We start from the raw sequence: 20933 nt of genomic DNA, 5'->3' as shown, positions 1-20933 counted from the left end.
TCCTGGTCACATCCACCTGCCTGCTCAAGCCTGATGGATGCAGCCAGGAGGAGGAGTGATCAAGCAAGGCAGGCACACAAAAAAGCAGAAAGTCCACTTCCCTACTGAGCAGTAAGTGTCCCTGGGGCAACAGGTGAGTCCACTCCACTCAATGAAGCAGAGGGCAGTCTAGCTCTTAAATTTGGGGGCTAGCTCCTACAGCCAAAGAAAATGTATAGATGTCTGTCTTGTGGCGGTAGATAAATAGTTTCTCCCGTTTATAGTTGCTACCTCCCTTTTTTGTTTCTTCTTCAGTGTTCATCAATCATTCCTCCAGTAACATTATATTGATTACTAAAGGTCTTTTGCTTTGTGTTTGCTATAAAGTATTGCAACTCTTTCCCCCCATCATTCATTGTGTGTGTGTGTGTGTGTGTGTGCGTGCGCGCGTGCGCGTACTTGACTAATTATACCAGAATGGCCCCAAGCAGGACACTTTCAAAAGTGTGATCCTTGATGACATATAGCGTTGCCTAGTAACAGTATACATTTTTCTACACCTTATATGAATTCCTCATAGTAAATATCCTTTTCAGATTCAATTACAAAAACATATGCAAGATAGCCTTCCATATGTTTGCTCCTCACTGGTAAATGTACAGGAAATAAAAACTTATAAATTCTGCATAACAAGCAACAGAAAGCAAGCTTTTCCACACTGCTATAATAGATCAAAAACACTTGGGAGCTAGAGACCATCTCCTCTCTCTCCACCTGCCCCACAACTGCTACAACAAAGTTATGTGAATCATATTTTGTTTATTTTGCAGTTCAAGTTAGAGAGAGAGAGATAATCTCTCAAACATTACCATTCCTAACTGAGGTTATCTGTATTTTCATAGTCAGTTGTGAATTCAAACCAAGTGTATTCGTTGTCCAAGCTTTAATCTAAGCAGAGTCAATAAACACTTTCAACTATGCATACAACTAAGAAAAATACAAACAACTTAGAAAGTATAGTAGATAATCAAAAGAATTTAGTTTGTTCTTAAAGTTTTTGAATCAAATCCTCAGAAGGAATAAGAACCTGTAATTCCCATTGACTTCAAATGCAATAAGTGGAAGCTGAACAGGCAGATAAAATCCCCCATCTAACACACAAGACTTATTTGCTTACAAGAACAGTTGCACTGGCAGTCTTTTATTTATAAATGCTGCCAACTAAGCAACTTTAACAACAGATTTTAGCATATGATTGTCAATCTCTGTTAGACAACATTAATTTGTGTGATTTGGGGCAATTCAATTTGGGGGGAACACCATCTAGGCAAAGATATCTTGATGTGACTTTAAGGAATAGATAAGAGCTGACAAGTAACTGATGTATTTTGCACAAACTTCTATGCATAAGATACAGTATTTAAAAAGAGAGATAAGAGATATTAGGTGTGTGCCCAAACTGCAGTGCTTGAACTGCAGTTCGGGTATGCCCCTAAGAGAGATCTCCAAATTTCATAATTGTTTAGATAATTCTTTGTGTCATTTCATAAATGAGATTACATTATTTTAACATGCAGAAGATTTTTAAATATATACTGCAAAATTGCAGCCCCAACTCAACAACTGTTCAGGGAGTCAAATGTTAAATATTCCTCTAATGCCCCTTAATAATTACACCAATTATTGGTTGAATAGTTATGATTAAAAGACTCTCATCAAGTTATATCTTATTCATACAGCTAGCAATCCACCTATGTATCAGTAATTAGTATTTAAATAAGATGATGATTATAGAGAAATCTGTCTCCCATTGTATCTATACTTTTAGAAAGAGAACAACTTGGAATACTCAAGACCAACTAAATACTTAGTACTACCTTAACCCGCACAGAGCATCTGCATGCTAGTACTTGATTGCTCACCTCACCCCCTGCCATAGCCCCACTCACCTCAGAGATCTCTCCACACTCACCTGAGCCACACTCCTTCTCCTCCTCCTCTATCCAGTTGCTTTCATCCCCGACCCTCCTGGTCACTTCTCCATCCCTTTTACTCCACCCCCCTCACCCCTCTTGGTTGCGGATGCAGCATTGCTGGTGCCTATTGACCAAGCTGCAGCCCCCTATCCCCAGAGACCTCCCCACCCTCACCCAAGCCCCACTCCAACTCCTCCCCATGGGAGCAGCAGCAGCAGTTGACTGGGCCCTTCATCACTGCCACCACCGCTATGGCCAGTCATTCCCCTCAGGCCACTGACAGGCCCGGGCCCATCCCTTGCCTGCCTGCCTCCCTCCGCCAATGGCCTTGGTAGTCCCAAGCAGCAGAAGTGGTTGAATGGGCCCTTCCTTGCTGCCAATAGGCACCACCATGGCCGCTTGTTCCCCTCAGGCCACTGACAGACTCGGACCCGTCCCTCGCCCTCTCTTCTTTCTCTCTCCCCCTCCCTTCTTTCTCCCTCTTTTTCTCTCCTCCACTCACTCTTCCCCTCTTTCTTTCTTCTCTCTCTCTCTCCCCACACCCCACTTCCTGAGTTAACAGATCTTGTTCATCTTGTTTCCTCATCCAATTCACACAACAGCAGCCTCCTTCTCCTGAAGGGGGCTCTTTCCTCCTTCCCGACCCCTCTCCTCACAGACCTCTGCCCACTATCCTTTAATATATACAGATTCCTCTCCTCTGCAATCAAGAACATCTTCCTACCAGTAACAGTTGCATTCAAACTGGCCTTAACCATCACAGGCTCCTCCTCCCTATCTGCATGTAGAATCTCCACTGCCAGATCACCATTATGCTTCTGCTCTCACAGGCTCCTCCTTCCTATCTGCATATGGAATCTCCACTGCCCAATCACCATGGTGCTTCTGCTTGCGAACTCTCACAAGATCTGCCACACATGGGATTAGCCATGGGTATGCTTTAGAGAGAATTGTATATAGAGATTTAAGCACTGAATCCACTGGCAAATCCTAACGTACAGAGAACTAACATGTTAGGAAAGCAGTTAAAGCCAAATGACTTTTTCCTGGTGTTCTAGGTGCAGTTAGGACCAGCCCTGTCATGCAGCAAGCTGAAGAGAGTTACTGCAGGCAACAAACTTGGGGAAGCAGCAGATTGGAGTTCTCCTCCCTGTCCATTTGTCGCTGCTGCCAGCACCACTCTATCGACAATCCAACTCTATGGGCAGCACCATTCCAGACCAGCTCTGCGGGAAGAAATCCCTCCTCTCTCCCTGCCTCCTCTTCTAAAGCTGATGCTACTGCCAGGCACAGCAGGATTCTCACTCATTACCAGCTCTGCAGCAAAGAGCAGAGATGGTGCAGCAGCAGCAGTCAAGTAACTGGGTGTGGAGCAAGTGTGCAAGTGTGGTAGTAGAAGAATAGCTCCAGACATCAAAATACCTTGGGCTGGTCCTGGGTAAAGGGAATGCTTATGTATGAGAAAGCATTTTAACTTTGGGTTTCTTGCATGCTTTCCGAAGTGGTACAGTAGCCTAACCATGCATTCACCCACACAACACATTTTTGATCCAGAGAAGTAAAAGGAGCACATTGCACAGCTTTATCTGGGGTAGCTCCATCCATTCCTACCTGCCTTGACAGGGTCTTGGGATCATTGTCAATTCATTTAAAATTGATCAAAAAGTCTTCCTTTAACAAGGTTTGAGAAGCCCAGTAAAGAATTAGGCACAATTTAATTAGAAGGTTTTCGAGATAGATGGCCCTATACCATCCGTATAACTAGTTTTTTAAAAAAAACCAAAAAACTCAAACCTCTTCTGTAGGCCTCTTGATCTACAAGTTTTTGCAACAAAGGACTGAAAAAAATCAATCAAAAATAATAATGTGACCTAAGATCACAACAACTAACAAATGTCTTGCAGGGGGGCAGACAGGAGAAAATGATCAGAAAAGTTTATAACAGAAGCCAAAGTAGACAAGGGATATAATTTAAACCATTTTTCCGTTCTCTGTCTCATCTCTGCTGTCAAGAGCATTTCTCATGATAAGGTTAACCTAAGAGCATAATTTGGCTGATTAGCCCAGCAGGAAACTAAACTATGAAAATTCCTGACTTGTACACAATTAAGGCTTTAACTGAGAGGTAACATTTCCCAACAGGTAGAAAAGCATACATATTGTGGTACTTACTGAACAGTTTTTATCCGCATTCCTTTTCCAGTGTTTTTTCTCATATTTCTTTGCTGCAGTTGAATTCAAAGTTGCATAAGTTTGTTTGCGAGGATTTAGAGCCAAGATATTCTGCAGGAGAAAGAAAAGACTTTTTGTTAAAAAACAACAACAAACTGAACATTATTCCTTCCAGACTCACCAATTTGCATCACTCTGCCTGTGGTTACAAAAACAGAAGAAGCATAACTGTATAAAGTAGGCTTGAAAATCAATTGTGTTAACGTATTTACCTTGGGGGGGGGGAGAGTTAGAGTTGCCTTGATACCCTATTTTCAAGACTAAAAGGCTATGCAGAACAGTTCAAGGTCATATCACTTTCTAAATCCCAGAAACAGGCTCCTGAGTGTAAATTCAGATGTGAATTTTTTGCAACAGTTTTGATCTTGTAAAATCAGTTTCCCTATGGAAGAATTCTAGAAAACCAAAATCATATCACAGAACTGGGAGGGGGCCTTATAGGCCACCTACTCCAGCCTCCTGCTTCATATAGAGAATCCAGACCTAAACCAGCAGCAGCAGATGGCTGTCTAGCCTCTGCTTGAAGACCTCCAGCAAGGGAGCACCCCCACCCCGAGTTAATAGGTTCCATTGTCAAACTGCAGTTACCCTTAAGAAGTTTCTCTTAATGTCCAACTGATATCTAACTTGTAACTAGCCCTGTGCTCTGGGGCAGCAGAGAACAAGCCTCTGTCCTCTGCCACGCAATAGCATTTTTGGCATTTAAAGAATGTCATTATCTCCCCACCCCAAGTCTTCTCCAGACTAAACATACCTAGTTCCTTCAACCTTTCCTCATAAGGCATGTTTTCCAGACCCCTGACCAGCTTTGTTACTCTCTTCTGAACCCAATTTATCTACATCCTTTTTAAAGTGGAAAGCCCAGAACTAGATACAGTACTCCAGCTGAGGTCTTACTAGTGCAGAAATAAAGTGAAACTTGCTTTTTCTGATTTGAAAACTGTGGCCCAAATCTTACGCAGGATAACACAGATGGTGCCGATCCGTCCACGCTGCTGCGAGCTCCTTAAAAAGTGCCAGTGGTCTTGCACATTTGCACAACAGCACATATAATTAAAGCAGTGCACCTGCACTCCAATACTACTTATATCAGAAACATATCACTAACAGTCAAGTTTCCAAATGAAGTATTCCCTGAGTACAGGTGTACACAAAGGCACAAGACTGCCAGGGCTTCATTACGAGCCCACAACAGCACAGGTGGATCAGCACCATCCACATTATGCTGCACAATATGTGGGCCTATGTCTCTAACAAAGCAGCATAAAATCCCATTGGCCTTTTTCGCGGCTGCATCACACCGGGCCAATTCGTACCAACAATAGCCCCAACATGCAAAGAGAGCAGGGACACACTGAGAGCAGACCAACCCTGATGTCACTGAAGGATATCCCGATGCGCTGTTGGGGAATCCTTCAATTGTGTGTGGTGGTTGTTCAGCCCAATGGCTCCTAAACATGTGCTCCAAAACTCAGCTTATGAGCAAACGCAATCTTGATATCTTTCACATGTCTACTCTCAAGCCAGCTGTCCCCCATGCTATATTTGATCTCTCTCTCTCTCTCTCTCTCTCTCTCTCTCTCTCTCTCTCTCTCCCTCTCTCCCTCTCACTCCCTCTCTCTGTGATTAAGTGCATGAATCCAAATTTGTCTTTGCTGAATTTAACTTTGTTAATTTCAGTTCAGTTTTCTATTCTACCAGGGTCTTTTAAAAAATTTTGCTTGTCTTCTGGGGTATTAGTTATCTCACCCTGATTGGGGTCATTTGAAAATCTGATGACTTTTCCTCCCACCCCTTCAGCTAAGTCACTGATAAAAAAATGTTGAAGACTACCAGGTCCAGAAGAGAGCCTCAAAGCACCACAAACGCTCCCCACAAGACTGACGAGAAGCCATTAATAAACATTCTTGCAGTACAATTTTCGAACCAGTTCTGGATCTGACAGTGGCCAATATGTCCCACAGCATAATAGAGGAGATCCTGTACAACTGCGAGCATTTAAAACAGATGCCAAATCCACTACTTATTGTTGAATGATAGCATGTTACAACACGACTTGCATCATGTTGCAATGTGAGATGGCATAGCAGTAAGTAGTGGAACAGCCCTATTGTGCAGCCAAGTGGGTATGTTTGTGAGGTTTCTGATGCCCATAGCAGTGTGGGCAATTCAGAACAACCCACTTTACTCTGCAAGACATGTCAGCCAGCCATATAATTTAGCTTGCATTTTACCAGGTCACAGACCACAAAACATGATGGGAATTTTTGTCAAATGCTTTGAAGAAATCAAGATAAATTATATCCATGCATTCCCATAATCAACTAAGCTAATAACTTAATGAGAGAGAGAGAGAAATAAGTCTATCGGGATTTATTCTTGACAAATTATGCAGGCTTCTACTCATCTCTGCATTATTATCAAGATGCTTATAGACTGATCACTTTATAATCTGTTAATATGTTCAGTGCTTCTATCTGCAGTGGTCAGAATCTTGGACTAGGACTGGGAAGACCCAAGTTCAAATCCTCATTCAGCCATGAAACTCACTGGGTGACTCTGGGCCAGTCACTCATCTCTCAGCCCAACCTACCTCACAAGGTTGTTGTGAGGCTAAGAATAACCTTGTACACCTCTCTCGGCTCCTTGGAGGAAGAGTGGAATATAAATGTAAAAATATATTTTTTAAAAAAAATTGTCCCACTGAATATTGTCACTGAAACAAATTTCAGTGAAATTATTCAACTCACCACTAGTTTGCACAAAAGCCAGTGGTGCAGAACGCTCATAGGCTGGTGCTGGTGATGTCATGAAGCTACCTTTCCCTTCTTCTGGAATAATTCTGAACTGATTATTTGGTGTATTATAAAGAAGATGGTGAACAAACATTCCATTCAATGAATGCACATACTATAGTTTTGTTTTGTTTTGAGGCAGGGAGCCAACTTGAAGCTTAAGTCTCCGTATTACACTCCCAACCCCCACATGTTCAATGAATCACACTTTTACATCAGCAGTCAAGATGGGAGGGGGGTGGGCTTAATAAAAAGAGAGAGGGAGGAGCACCATATTCTGGGATAAGCAACAAGGATAAGCTGCTCAGGCCTGCTTTAAAGCCAGATTTGACACAAGGGGGGTTAAAAAGTTGATGCATAATTGTGGTGTGATCAATTCCCTGGGCTTTGACATTTTAGAAGCAGCCCTGTGTGGAAGAGCTGAGTTGCCCCTAAATTTATGTAAACTGAAAGTGAGCGGATGGGATTAATGTATAGCATGAGTGGGAGGGGAGCAAAACCTCCCCTACCTTTTCCCTGGCAAAACTGTTTTCTCCTGCAGGGCTCCAAAACCAGATGTAATTGCTGTTGAGAGAAAACAGCCAGGGAGAAGTCATTTCGGGGGACAAGCACAAGCAGTAAGGTTCACCTTTCTGGGCTGCACTTTAAATTCCCCTTCTTCTTATGAATTCAGCATAATACGAATTAGGGCGTGTTGCCGCAATAACTAGTTTGTCCCAGCCTGAGAGTAAGTAGCACTGAACTGTCCCACGATATACAGATTCTCAAAAAACAAACTATTTGGCAACCTAGAATCACATGGAAATACAACATATAAGCAGAGTAACCAAGGCACAGGCAGAACTTCAGAAGAAACCAGATCTGCAGCCAGGTGCTAAAATACACTGGAGTCTAAAATAGCCTTACAGGCTATTTTACAGAACTTAAAATTCATAGATACTATAATTTATAAATGTTTAATATAGTACCTTAGCAATGCTAAGTATTAACTCTCTCCACAGCATCTGCATTAAATAATACATTTCTAATATCATACTGTAACAGATGTACTCCACTGGGCAGGACACCATTTGGTTTAAACAAACAAACTTGGAAGAAACCCCGTGTTTACTCCTGTTGGCATTCTGCAAAATTTAAGACCACTCCAAATGGAACAGTTGCTGAAATCCAAGAGGACTTTTACAGTACAGCATGTTCTGGAAATAATCTTGCAATAAAGTCTGGCACAGAATACTATCTACCACATCCGCTTACTGATTATTTAGAACATTAGATAACCTGAAGGGATTTTTCATGATTCAGTTATCGTGAAGAGAAGTCTTCAAAATTAATATAGGGTCTGAATGTATAATGTTGATAATCAGAAAATGCCTGACACTGTGGTGGCTGGAATCTGGGTAGAGATGTAGCTGGATATTCCAAAGTGCCCAGGAAAGGCACTACAACCTCCCCCCACCCCCTCAAATCACTGCCAGCAAAGGCAAGGCCACTCAGTGTCAGGACCAAAGATCAACTCCACCCTTGTCAAAACAGAGCAGGTTAGCACTTTACTTCCCCCCTCCCCCCGTAGGAGTGAATGGCAACCATTCATTATAAAGTGAAGAGGCACAGTCAACCACACCACTGGAGTAGAAGCTAAATGTGCCCTCTCACCCTGGTGACGCAAGCCATAAAGATTCAAGCCCCCTCTAATCCATATAGCTGCATCTTAAGTCCTGTTCTTGGTCCTGGTCAGGATTAGTTCCAGGTTTCAGGGGGCCTTCAGCAAACTGTCCTCTATGGGCCCTGTCATACATGGGTGAGCCCTTCCTCACATGGGTTCATGGTGAGGCTTATCCTGATGGGAAAGAGGAGGGCGCAACAGAGCAGCTCACTTTGTAGTGATTGTATTACTCCTGTGTACGTCTGAGGACTACTCATGTGTAAATTTGATGTAATGCTGAGTAGATATAAAAAGCAGCAGCTGTGTATGTAAGTTAGTTGCCTACTGACTCAGATTAAGTGTTTATTTGTGCATTCTGCCTCAATCTGTATTATTTGATATGTCTGCTGGGTGCGAACACAACACTCTTGACTGAGTATTGACTGAGTATTGCTTCACCACCACCACGCAGCATGACCCCAGCCCTAAGCCGCAGCATCTATTTTATTTATTTAATACATTTTTATACCGCCCAAAACGCAAGTTCTCTGGGAGGTTTACAAAACAATAAAAACAGCCAGTAAAAGATTGAAACATTTCAACAATTAAAATTAAAGAGCTAAAACAATTAAAACACAATTAAAACAGTATTTAATTAAAAGCCTGGGTGAACAAATGCATCTTGACTGCCCTTTTAAAAGTTGTAAGAGATGGGGTGGCTCTTATTTCAGCAGGAAGTGTGTTCCAAAGCCTCAGGGCAGCAATGGAGAAGGCCCATCCCTGAGTAGCCACCAGACGAGCCAGTGGCAACTGCAGACAAACCTTTCCAGATGATCTCAATGGGTGGTGTGGTTCATAGCAAAGACGACGTTCTCTTAAATACCCAGGGCCCAAGCTATTTAGGGCTTTATAGGTTATAACCAAAACCTTGTACTCTGCCCAGAAACTTACCGGCAGCCAGTGTAGATGTTTTAATATGGTGTCTCCAAGATGACCCAGAGACCAATCTGGCCATCGCATTCTGGACTAACTGCAGTTTCCGGACTATGTACAAAGGCAGCCTCACATAGAGCGCATTGCAGTAGTCATGTCTGGAGGTGACCAGAAAATGTACTAATGTTCTGAGGTCATTTATGGAGGGTCAGGGTCTAATGGAGTCTGACCCTGAGGAGAGGGGAGCAGTTGGGCCTCAAGGGTCAGCCCCAGGCCCAAATCCCAACATTAGTTCAGGATTTGGGGCTTCAGCAAACTAATGTCGGGATTTGGGCCTGGGGCTGACTCTTTGGGCCTGTGGCTGACCCAGGGCTTTAGCCACAGTTGGCAGGCTAAAGCCTGACCCTGCCAACTGAGAGACCCCAAAACCAGAAACACCAGAAACACTTGAGCATGCCCCAAGCTCAAGCCTCCCAAATGAACTGAATTCTTCTATACCAAGTACCTCACACTGCCCCAAGCAGCACAATAGCACCAGCAACAGGTTAGTGGAGATATGTTGGAGCAGAGGAGAAATTATTGACTGTAGGCCTGAGAAATGCCTCTTTAAATGCCTCTGTTCTCTAAGCAGGAAGGCAGAGCTTGGGAGGGTAGTGTGAGCCTGGAAAGATTTCAAACCGTATTCCACCTCTGGACTTTGTTGAAGCAAATTGTTCAGTTGAAGCTATCCAGAGTGCTGCACTTCAACTGCCTTGCTCCTGATTGTGGGACAGGACAACTTGCAGGCTATAGAGACAGAATTGGTCTCATAAATTGGCAGTGGGTCCTTCTGAGGTTCTGGGCTCTTGGCAGCTGCACAGTGCCTGACCTGGTCTTGACAGAGTGTGACAGGATGGTGGGAACTAATTGTTCCAAAACTAACTGATTAGACAATGTCTTCACTTTCACATTAAAAGCATAACCAACTATCAACTTGTTACATTTGCATCCAGTCCTCCATGTGCTCCTCCACAGGCTCAGAGAGAGATGTACAACTCACTCATTTTATCGTTGCAGCAACCCTGTAGGGTAGAACAGGTCAAGGGGCAGCAACTTGCCCAAGGATGCTCCACAAGTTTTATAGCTGAGCAGGGGAGGAAGATTTAAAATAGGTTTCACACCACTAAAGCCAAACTCTTGCCACTGCATTGGCTCACCCGGCTGTTTAATTATGATTAAAGGTGTTTTGATTGTTCAGAAAGAAAGCTAACCAAATTGTTTCAACAGAGTGTTACATAGCTGGGGTGGAGAGAAAATGAAACAAAGCTGACTTCTCTTCTGGCAAGACTATTGTGCCTTTAAACAGCTGCGTGACAGGAAGAAATGCAGTAGCTGAAGCTTTGCCCCGTGGAACACTTCACCTCCTGAAGTGTGGTTGTCAGAGAGCTGTTGTTAGGCACAGGACACCACTGTCAGAAAAATATAAATGCTGGCAACCCCATGTACAAGTTTAACTCAAGGCCCTTCCTGGGGAAAGCAGGCATTCAAGCCAAGGCCATGAACAGCAGTTGAGTCACACTGGCTTCACACACCTGCTCCAACCAAAACTTGCCAAGCACTCCCAGTAGTGTGCTCAGAATATTCATGTGCTATTGGCCTGTGCATGGCACCAGCAGCCAGTGATCAATGCAAACTGAAACACTGTCATGCTGGAGCCTATCGAAAGCCTATCAAGAGAACTGGTCCAAAGAAACAAGTCTGGCAATGCCCTGAGCAAAATTGTTCCAATATGTCCAACATTCCTAATTTTTAGCATCACACCTTTTGTGTTGGTTTTGACATTTATACAGTGATGTCAACCTAGACATGTAATTAGACCAACACACTTCCTTTGGCTCCAGGAGCTAGCCCAAACATTTAGGAGCCAGACTGCCCCTCTGCTCCATGGGGGAGCTGACTCATCACTTGCCCCCAGCAGCGCTCTCTGCTCCATTGAGGGTCAGTGGGGGAGTGGATTCCCTGCCTTGCTTGCTTGCTTGCTCACTCCTCCTCCTAGTCATGTCCACTGGTTCAGACAAGCAATGGATGGATAAAACTAGGAGAAGTAGTTGGCAAGCAAGCTGGGAGGGTGGGGTGGATTGCTCTCTCCCCTTCCTGGTTGCATCTGTCTGACTCAGGCAGGCAATAGACTAACACCACCAGCAGGAGGAGGAGAAAGGGAGGCTGTTGAGCTCTGCAGTTAGACAAAAAATTATATAAAAGATACCGAACATCTGAAGCCTAAAAAAACTATTGTCGACTCAATGTGAAAGTGTCAACTCAATGTGTGGCAGCTGTGAAAAAGGCAAATTCCATGCTAGAGAACATTAGGAAGGGGACTGAAAATAAAACTGCTAATATTATAATGCCCTTATACAAAACTATGGTGAGACCACACTTGGAGTACTGCGTACAATTCTGGTCACCACATCTTAAAATGGACATTGTAGAACTGGAAAAGGTACATAAGATGGCAACCAAGATGATCAGGGGCCTAGAGCACCTTTCTTATGAGGCAAGACTACAACACCTGGGGCTTTTTAGTTTAGAAAAAAGATGACTACAGGGAGACATGATGGAGGTCTATAAAATCATGCATGGTATGGAGAAAGTGGAGAGAGAGAAATTCTTTCCCCTCTCACACAACACTAGAACCAGGGGTCACTCCATGAAATTGATATCCAGGAGGTCTAGGACCAACAAACGGAAGTACTTTTTAACACAACGTGTGATCCACTTGTGGAACTCTCTGCCACAGGATGTGGTGACAGCCAACAACCTGGATGGCTTTAATAGGGGTTTGGATAACTTCATGGAGGAGAGCACTATCAATGGCTACCAGTCGGAGGGCTGTAGGCCACCTCCAGCAGGATGCCTCTGAGTAACAGTTGCAGGGGAGTAATGGCAGGAGAGAGGTCATGCCCTCAACTCCTGCCTGTGGCTTCCAGCAGCATCTGGTGGGCCACTGTGCGAAACAGGATGCTGGACTAGATGGGCCTTGGGCCTGATCCAGCAGGGCTGTTCTTATGTTCTAGGCTATTCTCTCTCCCCTACCCAATGATCCATATTTTTGTCAACTTGTTTGAATATAACGCGTAAGCTAAAATTAAGTTGTTGACATCATGACTGATAATGCCTTAAAAGAGGATAGGAAAAGCCACAGGATTTGCTACTAGCCATGTGAATTTGGGATTTTATACATTTATAAGCTCTCTTTAAAAATTATTTTAAAAGGGACACTGTACTCACGTACAGTGTCCCAAAAGTGTACCTGGAAGTCCCACTCCAGCGCTGACATGCTCAAAAAGGCTCAGTACATTTATGGTATTTGTCTGAAGAGGCAAACGTCATAAGCATGATGGAGCTTGTTTCTATGACCAGAAGACTGGGGTGCCCAGCCTTTCAATCACAGAAACAAGCTCCATCCCACTTGGCTTAGCCTCTTCTGACAAACGCCTTAAGCGTGGACCATGCAGCCAGTGCTCCCTCTAAGGCATGCATGTGTGTGCACACTCACACAGTTTTTGATGTCCACTCAGTTAATTTTAGATCCTGCTCAGGTTGAATCAGGCAGGACCCACTCTGAATGTAGGTGCACACACACTGCCTTGATACTGCCACCCAGAACAAAACTCATTCTGCACAGAGATTAAAAAAATTAGAGAGAACACTGCATGCAGCACATGATGCTGCTCAGTGCATCAGCACCAGGGTGGGGCTTGCCAATGAACACGTCTCAAGGCACAGAGGTACAGAGTCCCTTTTTAAATAACATCGGAAGAGAGCTTTATTAAACTGTGTATCCTGACAAATTAACTTGATATGGGTGGCAAACAACAGTAATGCAATTATTAAACTCTACTCATTAAAAATAAAAAATAAAAGAGCAGGCCAATAGAGTCAGGAAAAAAAGACAGGATAATATCAAGATTAATACCATAACCAAGTGCCAGGCAATTAAAGAGCTCTTCTGTGAAAGAGCTCTTCCATTAATTGGTTATCAATATAAGTAGGCCTCCTTCAGCAGAGAGTTCTACAGGAAGGGGCATTACAACCGAAAGAGCCTTGCTTCTTCTCGGATATGGCATGCCTCAGATGTCAATGGACCTCAAGGCAGTGCTCCCAGGGCTGGCCCCAGTTTTGAATGTGCCCCCTGATGGGCCTTTCCTACCTGGGTGGGCCCCTTATCATGATGGTGGTGGTAGACCTGAGTTGCTTCAGATTGACAGCAGCAACAGCATTCTAGCCAGCAAGTATCACCCACCATGTCTTTCCCCCCACAATTCCCCATGCAGCAGCAGGTCCATCCCTCCCTGAAGAGCCACGGCATGCCACAGTGAGAGTCCACACTTCCCCAAACAGCTGGGCCTGTCAACTACCCAAGGGTGCCATCTGCTGATGTCAGCCCCGGAGGCTTATCAACAGCCTGAACATCTGGAGATACACATATGGGAAAAGACATACCTTCAGTATGTACAAAATGTACAATGGAAAGTACATTATTGCAAGTGACACCCAAGGAAGCACTATAAATTTTCAACATGTACAACCTTCAGCATTTCATCATCTTATATTTTGTCACTCTGTTATTTATCAATTGGTTGCCCAGAAAAATAATGCAAGATTGATATTCTGTTCACCACCTTTCCTAGGGCACAGGATAATGTTTCATTACAATCAAGATTAGAACATAAAACAATTCTAAAGATTAATTTTCAGCTTATAGTCATCATCCAAAAATTAATAAAAATGAAACCCATTTTCAACTAATGTTTTTGTCTTTTGTCTTCCTTCCATCACATGTATATGCTGCTGTCATCATTAAGAGTCCTAATGTACTAGCTCAGGCGAAGGCCACACTTAGCAATGCACAGACCTGTGCATCCATGTAAATTACATTCCCTTCCAGGGTCACCTCAAATACTCCACATTATTCTCTTCTAAAGCTCAAATGGTACGCATTCCCACACATGCCCTTTTTAAAAAAAAAGCATTAAAAAGACAGTGTCAACCTTGTTGGATAAAATATTAGGTTTGTGCTGCAATCAGTCCCAACTTTCTACTATGTCTGATAAAACCTCCCCTAAAATCCTGCTTCCTTTGTATATTATAGGTTTATGATAGCTTTATAGCTTTGGATTGATCCTCTCTACATTGTAAAAGTTTTGTATGCTTTTGCATGTGTCATCAGAAGTGATAGCCTTGCGGAGCAGAATTCCATTAAGTCAAATGAGATTTCACAAAAATACTATCCTGACACTGTGACACATTTTATGTAAAGCAGCTCCAATTAAAACTTTGAGAAGTCAAACAAAAACCTTGAAAAGATTCTCTGGCAGAAGATGATGGCCTTCTCCAGTCATCCTAAGCACATGCCTCTGGAATCAGTAGAGTTTCATACATCATAATTTTCTTATTCTGAGTCCTGACTTGTTCTAAGTGTCTTTTAAAAAAGAAAAGAAAAAAGGTTAATTAAAAAAAAAAATTCCTGAAGACTGAACTCTGCTATATCAGAAAAGTCTCTTTAAGGAGAGCAAACTGCCCTTGTGCAACAAAGTAGAAGTTGGTTTGCAAATAGGGTCATGTGTATGCCAACATTTTGCAGGAATGCAGAAAAGTCACAAAATGTGATCCCGGGTAGTGGCGGGCTGCACAATTCTGTTTCCTAAGAACCCCAGCTTTCATTAAAAGGAACGTTTCTAGCCCTTATGTTTCAAAGATACATTTGAAAGCATACGGGCAACACCTGGTGACATTCTCAGAAGAGTTGCTGAATGAGATTTTCAGTGTTCAGAAGGCAGGATTTCAGTGCACTGCATAGCTCCTTGGCCCTGCCCTTGACTTGCAGAATAAATTATGCAAAGAAACCTTAACCTGCATAATTTATACAGGTCAAAGAATCCAGCTATTTTTGCCCCAGAATGTTGGTTACCTTAGTGTAGAATTTTGATTTAAAGGCCGGGGGGGAGAACAGAATTCACACATCTCTGCCCATTAGATCAACTTAGTTATTAGCATTTCCATCTAGCTGCAATAGAGCGGGCAGGCAAGACATCGAGGTCCCTTCATTGGCCTAGCAACGACCAACTGCGATTTGGCTCCTCCCCTCCAAAAGCTGTCATTTCCATCTGGTTACTGAAGAGGGAGAGGTGAGACACCAAGGTCCCCTCTACTGGTCTGGCAAAGACCAGTATGATACTGTTAATAAGCCTTGATAAACTGCAGGGAAACGGTATATAAATACCATATAAAATAAAACAACACACCTAAGTATGTGTATATCACATATATTTCCCCCTTTTTTGACTGCCTCTTCCCTTATGTTTCTTTTCAGCTTGAGTTCCTTTGAGACAAGAAACCGTCTTCTCATTCTGTGTAAAATGTCATACAAAGAGATGGTGCTATATAAAAGATAGATTTTCATTGTATTGAGAGCAGAATCACATTGCAGGAGGAAACTGAGCATTCAGATATGGGGACTGTTTGGATAATACTTCTCCATCTAGTCCAGCCACAATTCATAAGACATAAATACCCCATAAGCATGCACAACCATCTCTCCTTCCAGCATGCTGGAGAATCTTTCCCTAATCACATGGGGTGGTAATGCATGTCAACCACTTTTCTACACAAGCCCTAAGCACTACTTTAAAGTAGCACCTACAACTACTATTTTAAAATAGTATTTGTAGTGCACGTAAACCGCCCAGCCATTTCTGGAAGGGCAGTATAGAAATAATGAAATCAAAGAAAGAAATCAAAGAAGGAAGGAAGGAAGGAAGGAAGGAAGGAAGGAAGGAAGGAAGGAAGGAAGGAAGGAAGGAAGAAATCCCCTATTCAGCTAGGGAAAAGTACCCGACGCATATCTGCCAACACATCCCTTTTTTCCCATGGAAAAACAGAGACACGTTGGCAGGTATGCCGATATTGGAAAGGACGTGTATGCACAGAATATGCACACATCCTGATAACATGTGCTCAGGCATGGGCTATCAGAAAAGTATTGTCTGATCCAGCCTGTGCAGATATAGAATTGGCTGGCAAAAGTTGTCTGTCACAGCCATTTCTGTGGTTGCAGCTACCAGTCTGTCGAAATGTACTCTCCCCTTTCATTTTAGCCTTTCTGTGGTCATGTAGCCTACATGTCTCCACATGACATTGTAAATAACTACGGCTGGATTCAGACATACAAGATAACCACAGTTAACCATGGTCAGGGTTACAATTCCTAACTCCAATTCGCACTGCAGATGTTCAACAAACCGTAGCCAGCCAAACTGGAGTTTCAGGAGAGGGAAGCCCCTCCTTGCCGCTCAGCCTCCCAGCCCGATCACAGCCAGCTCTGTAGCCACACTGTGGGCAAAGCGTCACCAGCTCAGCCGCAATTGGCTGCATGCCACCAGCCCCAAGTGGACTCACACCCCAAAAGTACCACATAAACTCGAGTTCCCAGAGGGTTTGGGGGCCCAGGGGGATGGAATCCCACTTTCAGTGTGGGAGGGGAAAGAAAAACATGCACACACTAGAATGGAATATGCAGACAGGGGATGGCAAAATTGGGGGGGGGGTTCCTGTCCCACCATGACCAGGGAAGATGACAAGAGGGCAGACCCCAAAAGAGCAATCCAGTCAGACCCATCACAAACTTGCTGCAAGCAGCTTGCTGCCCAGTAAGCTTACACATTGCTGTCCATGATAGCACTATCCTCACCCGTGGACTCAGAGGCGTAACTAGGGAAAACGGCGCCCGGGGCAAGCACTGAAATGGCGCCCCCCCACGTGCCCCCCACCGCCACCCCCAACATACTACATTATACTTAGGTTTTTCCTCACAAGCGCCCGCCGCCACCGCCAAGCCAGGCCACTGACTGGCTGCCAGGCGCCAGCAAAGCAATGGGGGGGGGGCCCAGGCAGTGCGGAAGGGACCGCTCGTGGGGAAGGGGGCACCAACGCGCTCCCTTGACTGCTGCAGCGCTGCTGCACTGAGCAGGAAACATTTGTATTAACAAAAAAATTTAAAAAATTAAAAAAAAATTGGTCATGGCGGCGCCCCCCACGTGACCAGAAAAGATGGCGCCCGGGGCACGTGCCCCCCCTGCCCCCCCTATAGTTACGCCTCTGCGTGGACTGCAAGCTCACAACCTAAGCCGCCTACTTAACCACTAGGGATGTGCATGGTCCGGAGCAGTCCGGACCAGCACCGAAGGGGGGCCTTTCGTTTAGGGCGGGGAGGGCTTGCTTACCCCTCCCGCCTCTTTGCCCCCGCCAGAGGCCGTATAGTATCTAATAAATGGGGCACTGGAAACCAGCCGCCCCCGCCGCCCCCACCCCCACCCCCGCGAGCGGATTAGGGGCAAAAGCTGGTAAGGTACTGCCGCCGCCCCTGAGACCTGGGGTGCGCACGCGCAACTGAGGCCTGGGGTGCGCACGCGCGCGAGCTACAACGTCTAAACTTCTGCCGGAGGCCCGGTCTACCCGGCCTCGTCCCGCTGGGTAGATCAGGCCTCCGATCGCTGGAGGCCCGGTCTACCCAGCGGGACGAGGCCAGGTAGACCAGGCCTCCGGCGGAAGTTTAGACGTCGTAGCGTGCGCACGCACGCCCCAGGCCTCAGTTGCTTCACAGACTTTGCCAAGAGAGGAGCTCTGTTCGGCGGGCTCCTCTCTTTTCTAAGAAACAATGTGGTGAGCACTCGGGGGGGTGGGGGTGGGGGGAGGGGGCGGGACGGCGGCAGGGACGGCGGCAGTACCTTACTAGTTTTTGCCCCTAATCCGCTCGCGGGGGGGCGGGGGGGGGCGGCTGGTTTCCAGCGCCCCATTTATTAGATACTATACGGCCTCTGGCGGGGGCAAAGAGGCGGGAGCGGTAAGCAAGCCCTCCCCGCCCTTAAAGGGGGACCCCCCACCCGGACCCGGACCGGCCAAGTCCGAACCGGTCTGGAAGTTCGGAGGCCTTTAGAATGGCCTCCAGACCGGTTCGGACACACCCCTATTAACCACCAGGAATTCAAGGGGACCCTGCTCTAGTGGGGACCCCAACTCTCTTTGTTAAAAAAATAGAAGTGGGGGAAACCCACCACTTCCTTCTCCCTTGAAGGAATGCCTTCTCCCATAGAGACCTGCCCATATGTTAAGATCTGTAGGAGAGGCCCTCTTGGTAGTGCCACCATTGTCAGAAGTTAAAGGAGTAGGGGCACGTGAGAGGGCTTTCTCTGTGGTGGCCCCTAGGTTGTGGAATGCCTTCCCCTCTGAGGTATGCCAAGCTCTGACATTGTGCACATTCAGAAGAATGGTAAAGACACACCTCTTTACCCTGGCCTTTGACTAGAGATGTAGTGGTCCTTCCCCTCTCAGGTACTGTATTTTTGATTTTGTGTGATACTGTATTTTAATTATGTTTTATATTGGTTTTATTGTAACCCGCTCTGAGACCTTTGGATACAGGGGTGGCTAGAAATGTGAATAAAGAAATAAATAAATCCCTCTGAAGCCTTGAGAGGACATCCTGAAAGCCCACGTGCCATAGCCTGGCCACATGCATAGCCATAGAGTGGGTCAACTGAACAGTGCATTTACACAAGTTTAAAAATCCTGGGTCCACTCCGTCTGTGCACCATATGCAGATAATCAGGAGTGGGGAATCACGGGAAAGGGCACTTTCCTCTACTCCCCTGACCCTGGGGCAGCTGGGTCAACTGCAGGAGCCACAAACAATGGCGCACCTGTGCATAGGTGCAAATGGCCAGGCAGGGGGCTCGTTTCCTAGGCATCTCAGCCACCATCCCCAGGACCAGGAAAGCAGTCTCTGGGATACCTGCCCACCGTTTGCAGATTTCCCAAAACAGTTCTACTCGGAGCACCCTGACACTCTTATGAGCAGGCATAGTGCGCATTGACATTTTGTAGCCACGTTCATTGTCATGCCTTGCTCATGAATAATCACGGGTTGTAAACCCACCCACCGCCAGGGAAGTGGCTGAGCCCCACTTCCCCACTCTTTCTTTGTAAAAAATAGAACAGATCCCCCTGAAACCTCCTCACCCTATTCCTGTGCAGACTTTTGTACACCCAAAGGCCATCTAGATGCTCCCTTTGTCCTTACCTGGGCGCATTTGCAGTGGGAAGGGCAAGGTAGACACTGGCACGGACCTTTCCACCCATTAAAAACTCCTAGGTCCCAGTCCTTCCTCAGCCTGCATTAAGATCTGCCAGTGTGGAGACTGACGGGAGAGGGGAGCCCCTGTTCTCCAGCCAGTCCCGGACAGTGGGGTGGCCGTTCCAGGGTGATGGCAAGGGTACACATGGGCTGGCAGGGGGCATCGTTTTGCAGCAGCTTGTCTGCAGTTTCCGAGACAAGGAAATCGGTCTCTGGGGTAGCACTCCCCGTGGCTACCACCCAGAAAACATTCTTGCTCTATTTAGAGCACCCATGGTCTGATGCTATTGTGAGCGAAGTGTTCGTGTGGGAACGGGATGTTTTGCCATCTGGCTTCATTGCAAATTTATCCAGGCAATTCTCTCCTCTCCCCTCTGATGGTCCTTCTCATGAGCTGTCTGGGGGTATCCCCATGGACTTTCACTCTTATGCCTGGCCACTGAGCCCTGGGTTGGATGACTGGATCCTTGACTCAAGACTAACCCTGGTGACCAGCCTTGATCATGAGCAAACCTTTGGGGGCACAAACCCCCAAAAGGGGGAGGTGCTGGGCTGCCTTTCTCCAACCTTTCTCTCAAAATAATAGAACTTGGCTGCTCCAGTTTCCATGCTTGGGGCTGTCTTTTACATTCCCCCGCCCCCAACAACCAGCACTGTGATGAGATGCCCTGCTTGTGCTGCCACTTGGAATGGCAGGCACTTAGTACCTGTCCTGTCATCCTGCGCCCTCACCCTACCACTTGATGGAGGGGGGTGGACAAGGGACCGAGTAGGAATGGGGGGTGCCCCGAGTGGCTTCTAGCCTGGCAAATCCATAGCTGCACAGCTGACAGGAAGGGCGTGGCCTGTTTTCAAAGAGGCTGCCAGCGAGAAGTGCTGAAAGCATGGAGCAACCACGTCCCTGGGTTGGGTCTGCACTGCCTTCTCAATGATGGATTTTGAATAGGTGCAAAACCGTGGTTACAGCTGAATCTGCAGTAGAGAGTAATATTTCGGCAGCAAAACTGCAGTTGTCAGCAGCAAAGTTTGGTGGGGCAAAACAGATTTAACTTTCTGCCTGTAACCATGGTTTTGCTTATTTGGCTGTATTGCAGTTACAATCTCAGCCAGCCATAACCGCAATTACAGTAAGAGTGTACATCTGAACTTGACTTACGTGAAAGCATTTAGCAGCATATACTTAGCTCTAATTTAATTAGAATTGG

The 20933-nt window shown here is 45.5% G+C and overlaps 1 protein-coding gene across 21 annotated transcripts in view; it reads right to left on the bottom strand.

Annotated features, from left to right (window-relative positions):
• DPYD (dihydropyrimidine dehydrogenase) overlaps nt 1–20933 on the bottom strand; it is a 773239-nt gene that overhangs the window by 697708 nt on the left and 54598 nt on the right. For 13 of the 21 annotated variants that reach the window (XM_053242826.1, XM_053242825.1, XM_053242827.1 and 10 more), the window contains exons 2-3: nt 14894–15018; nt 4128–4238 (exon numbers count right to left, since the gene is read on the bottom strand). In XM_053242826.1, the coding sequence (XP_053098801.1) occupies nt 4128–4238; nt 14894–14938 (156 nt within the window). In that variant the 5' untranslated portion in view covers nt 14939–15018. Of the gene's footprint in view, nt 1–4127; nt 4239–7610; nt 7667–8635; nt 8699–14893; nt 15019–20933 lie in introns of those variants that run through there. The other 8 variants (XM_053242814.1, XM_053242808.1, XM_053242809.1 and 5 more) reach the window with 3 other exon arrangements.

This window comes from Hemicordylus capensis, chromosome 4, assembly GCF_027244095.1.
Source record: "Hemicordylus capensis ecotype Gifberg chromosome 4, rHemCap1.1.pri, whole genome shotgun sequence".
Lineage (NCBI taxonomy): Eukaryota > Metazoa > Chordata > Lepidosauria > Squamata > Cordylidae > Hemicordylus > Hemicordylus capensis.
This window is presented reverse-complemented; position numbering and strand designations above follow the sequence as displayed.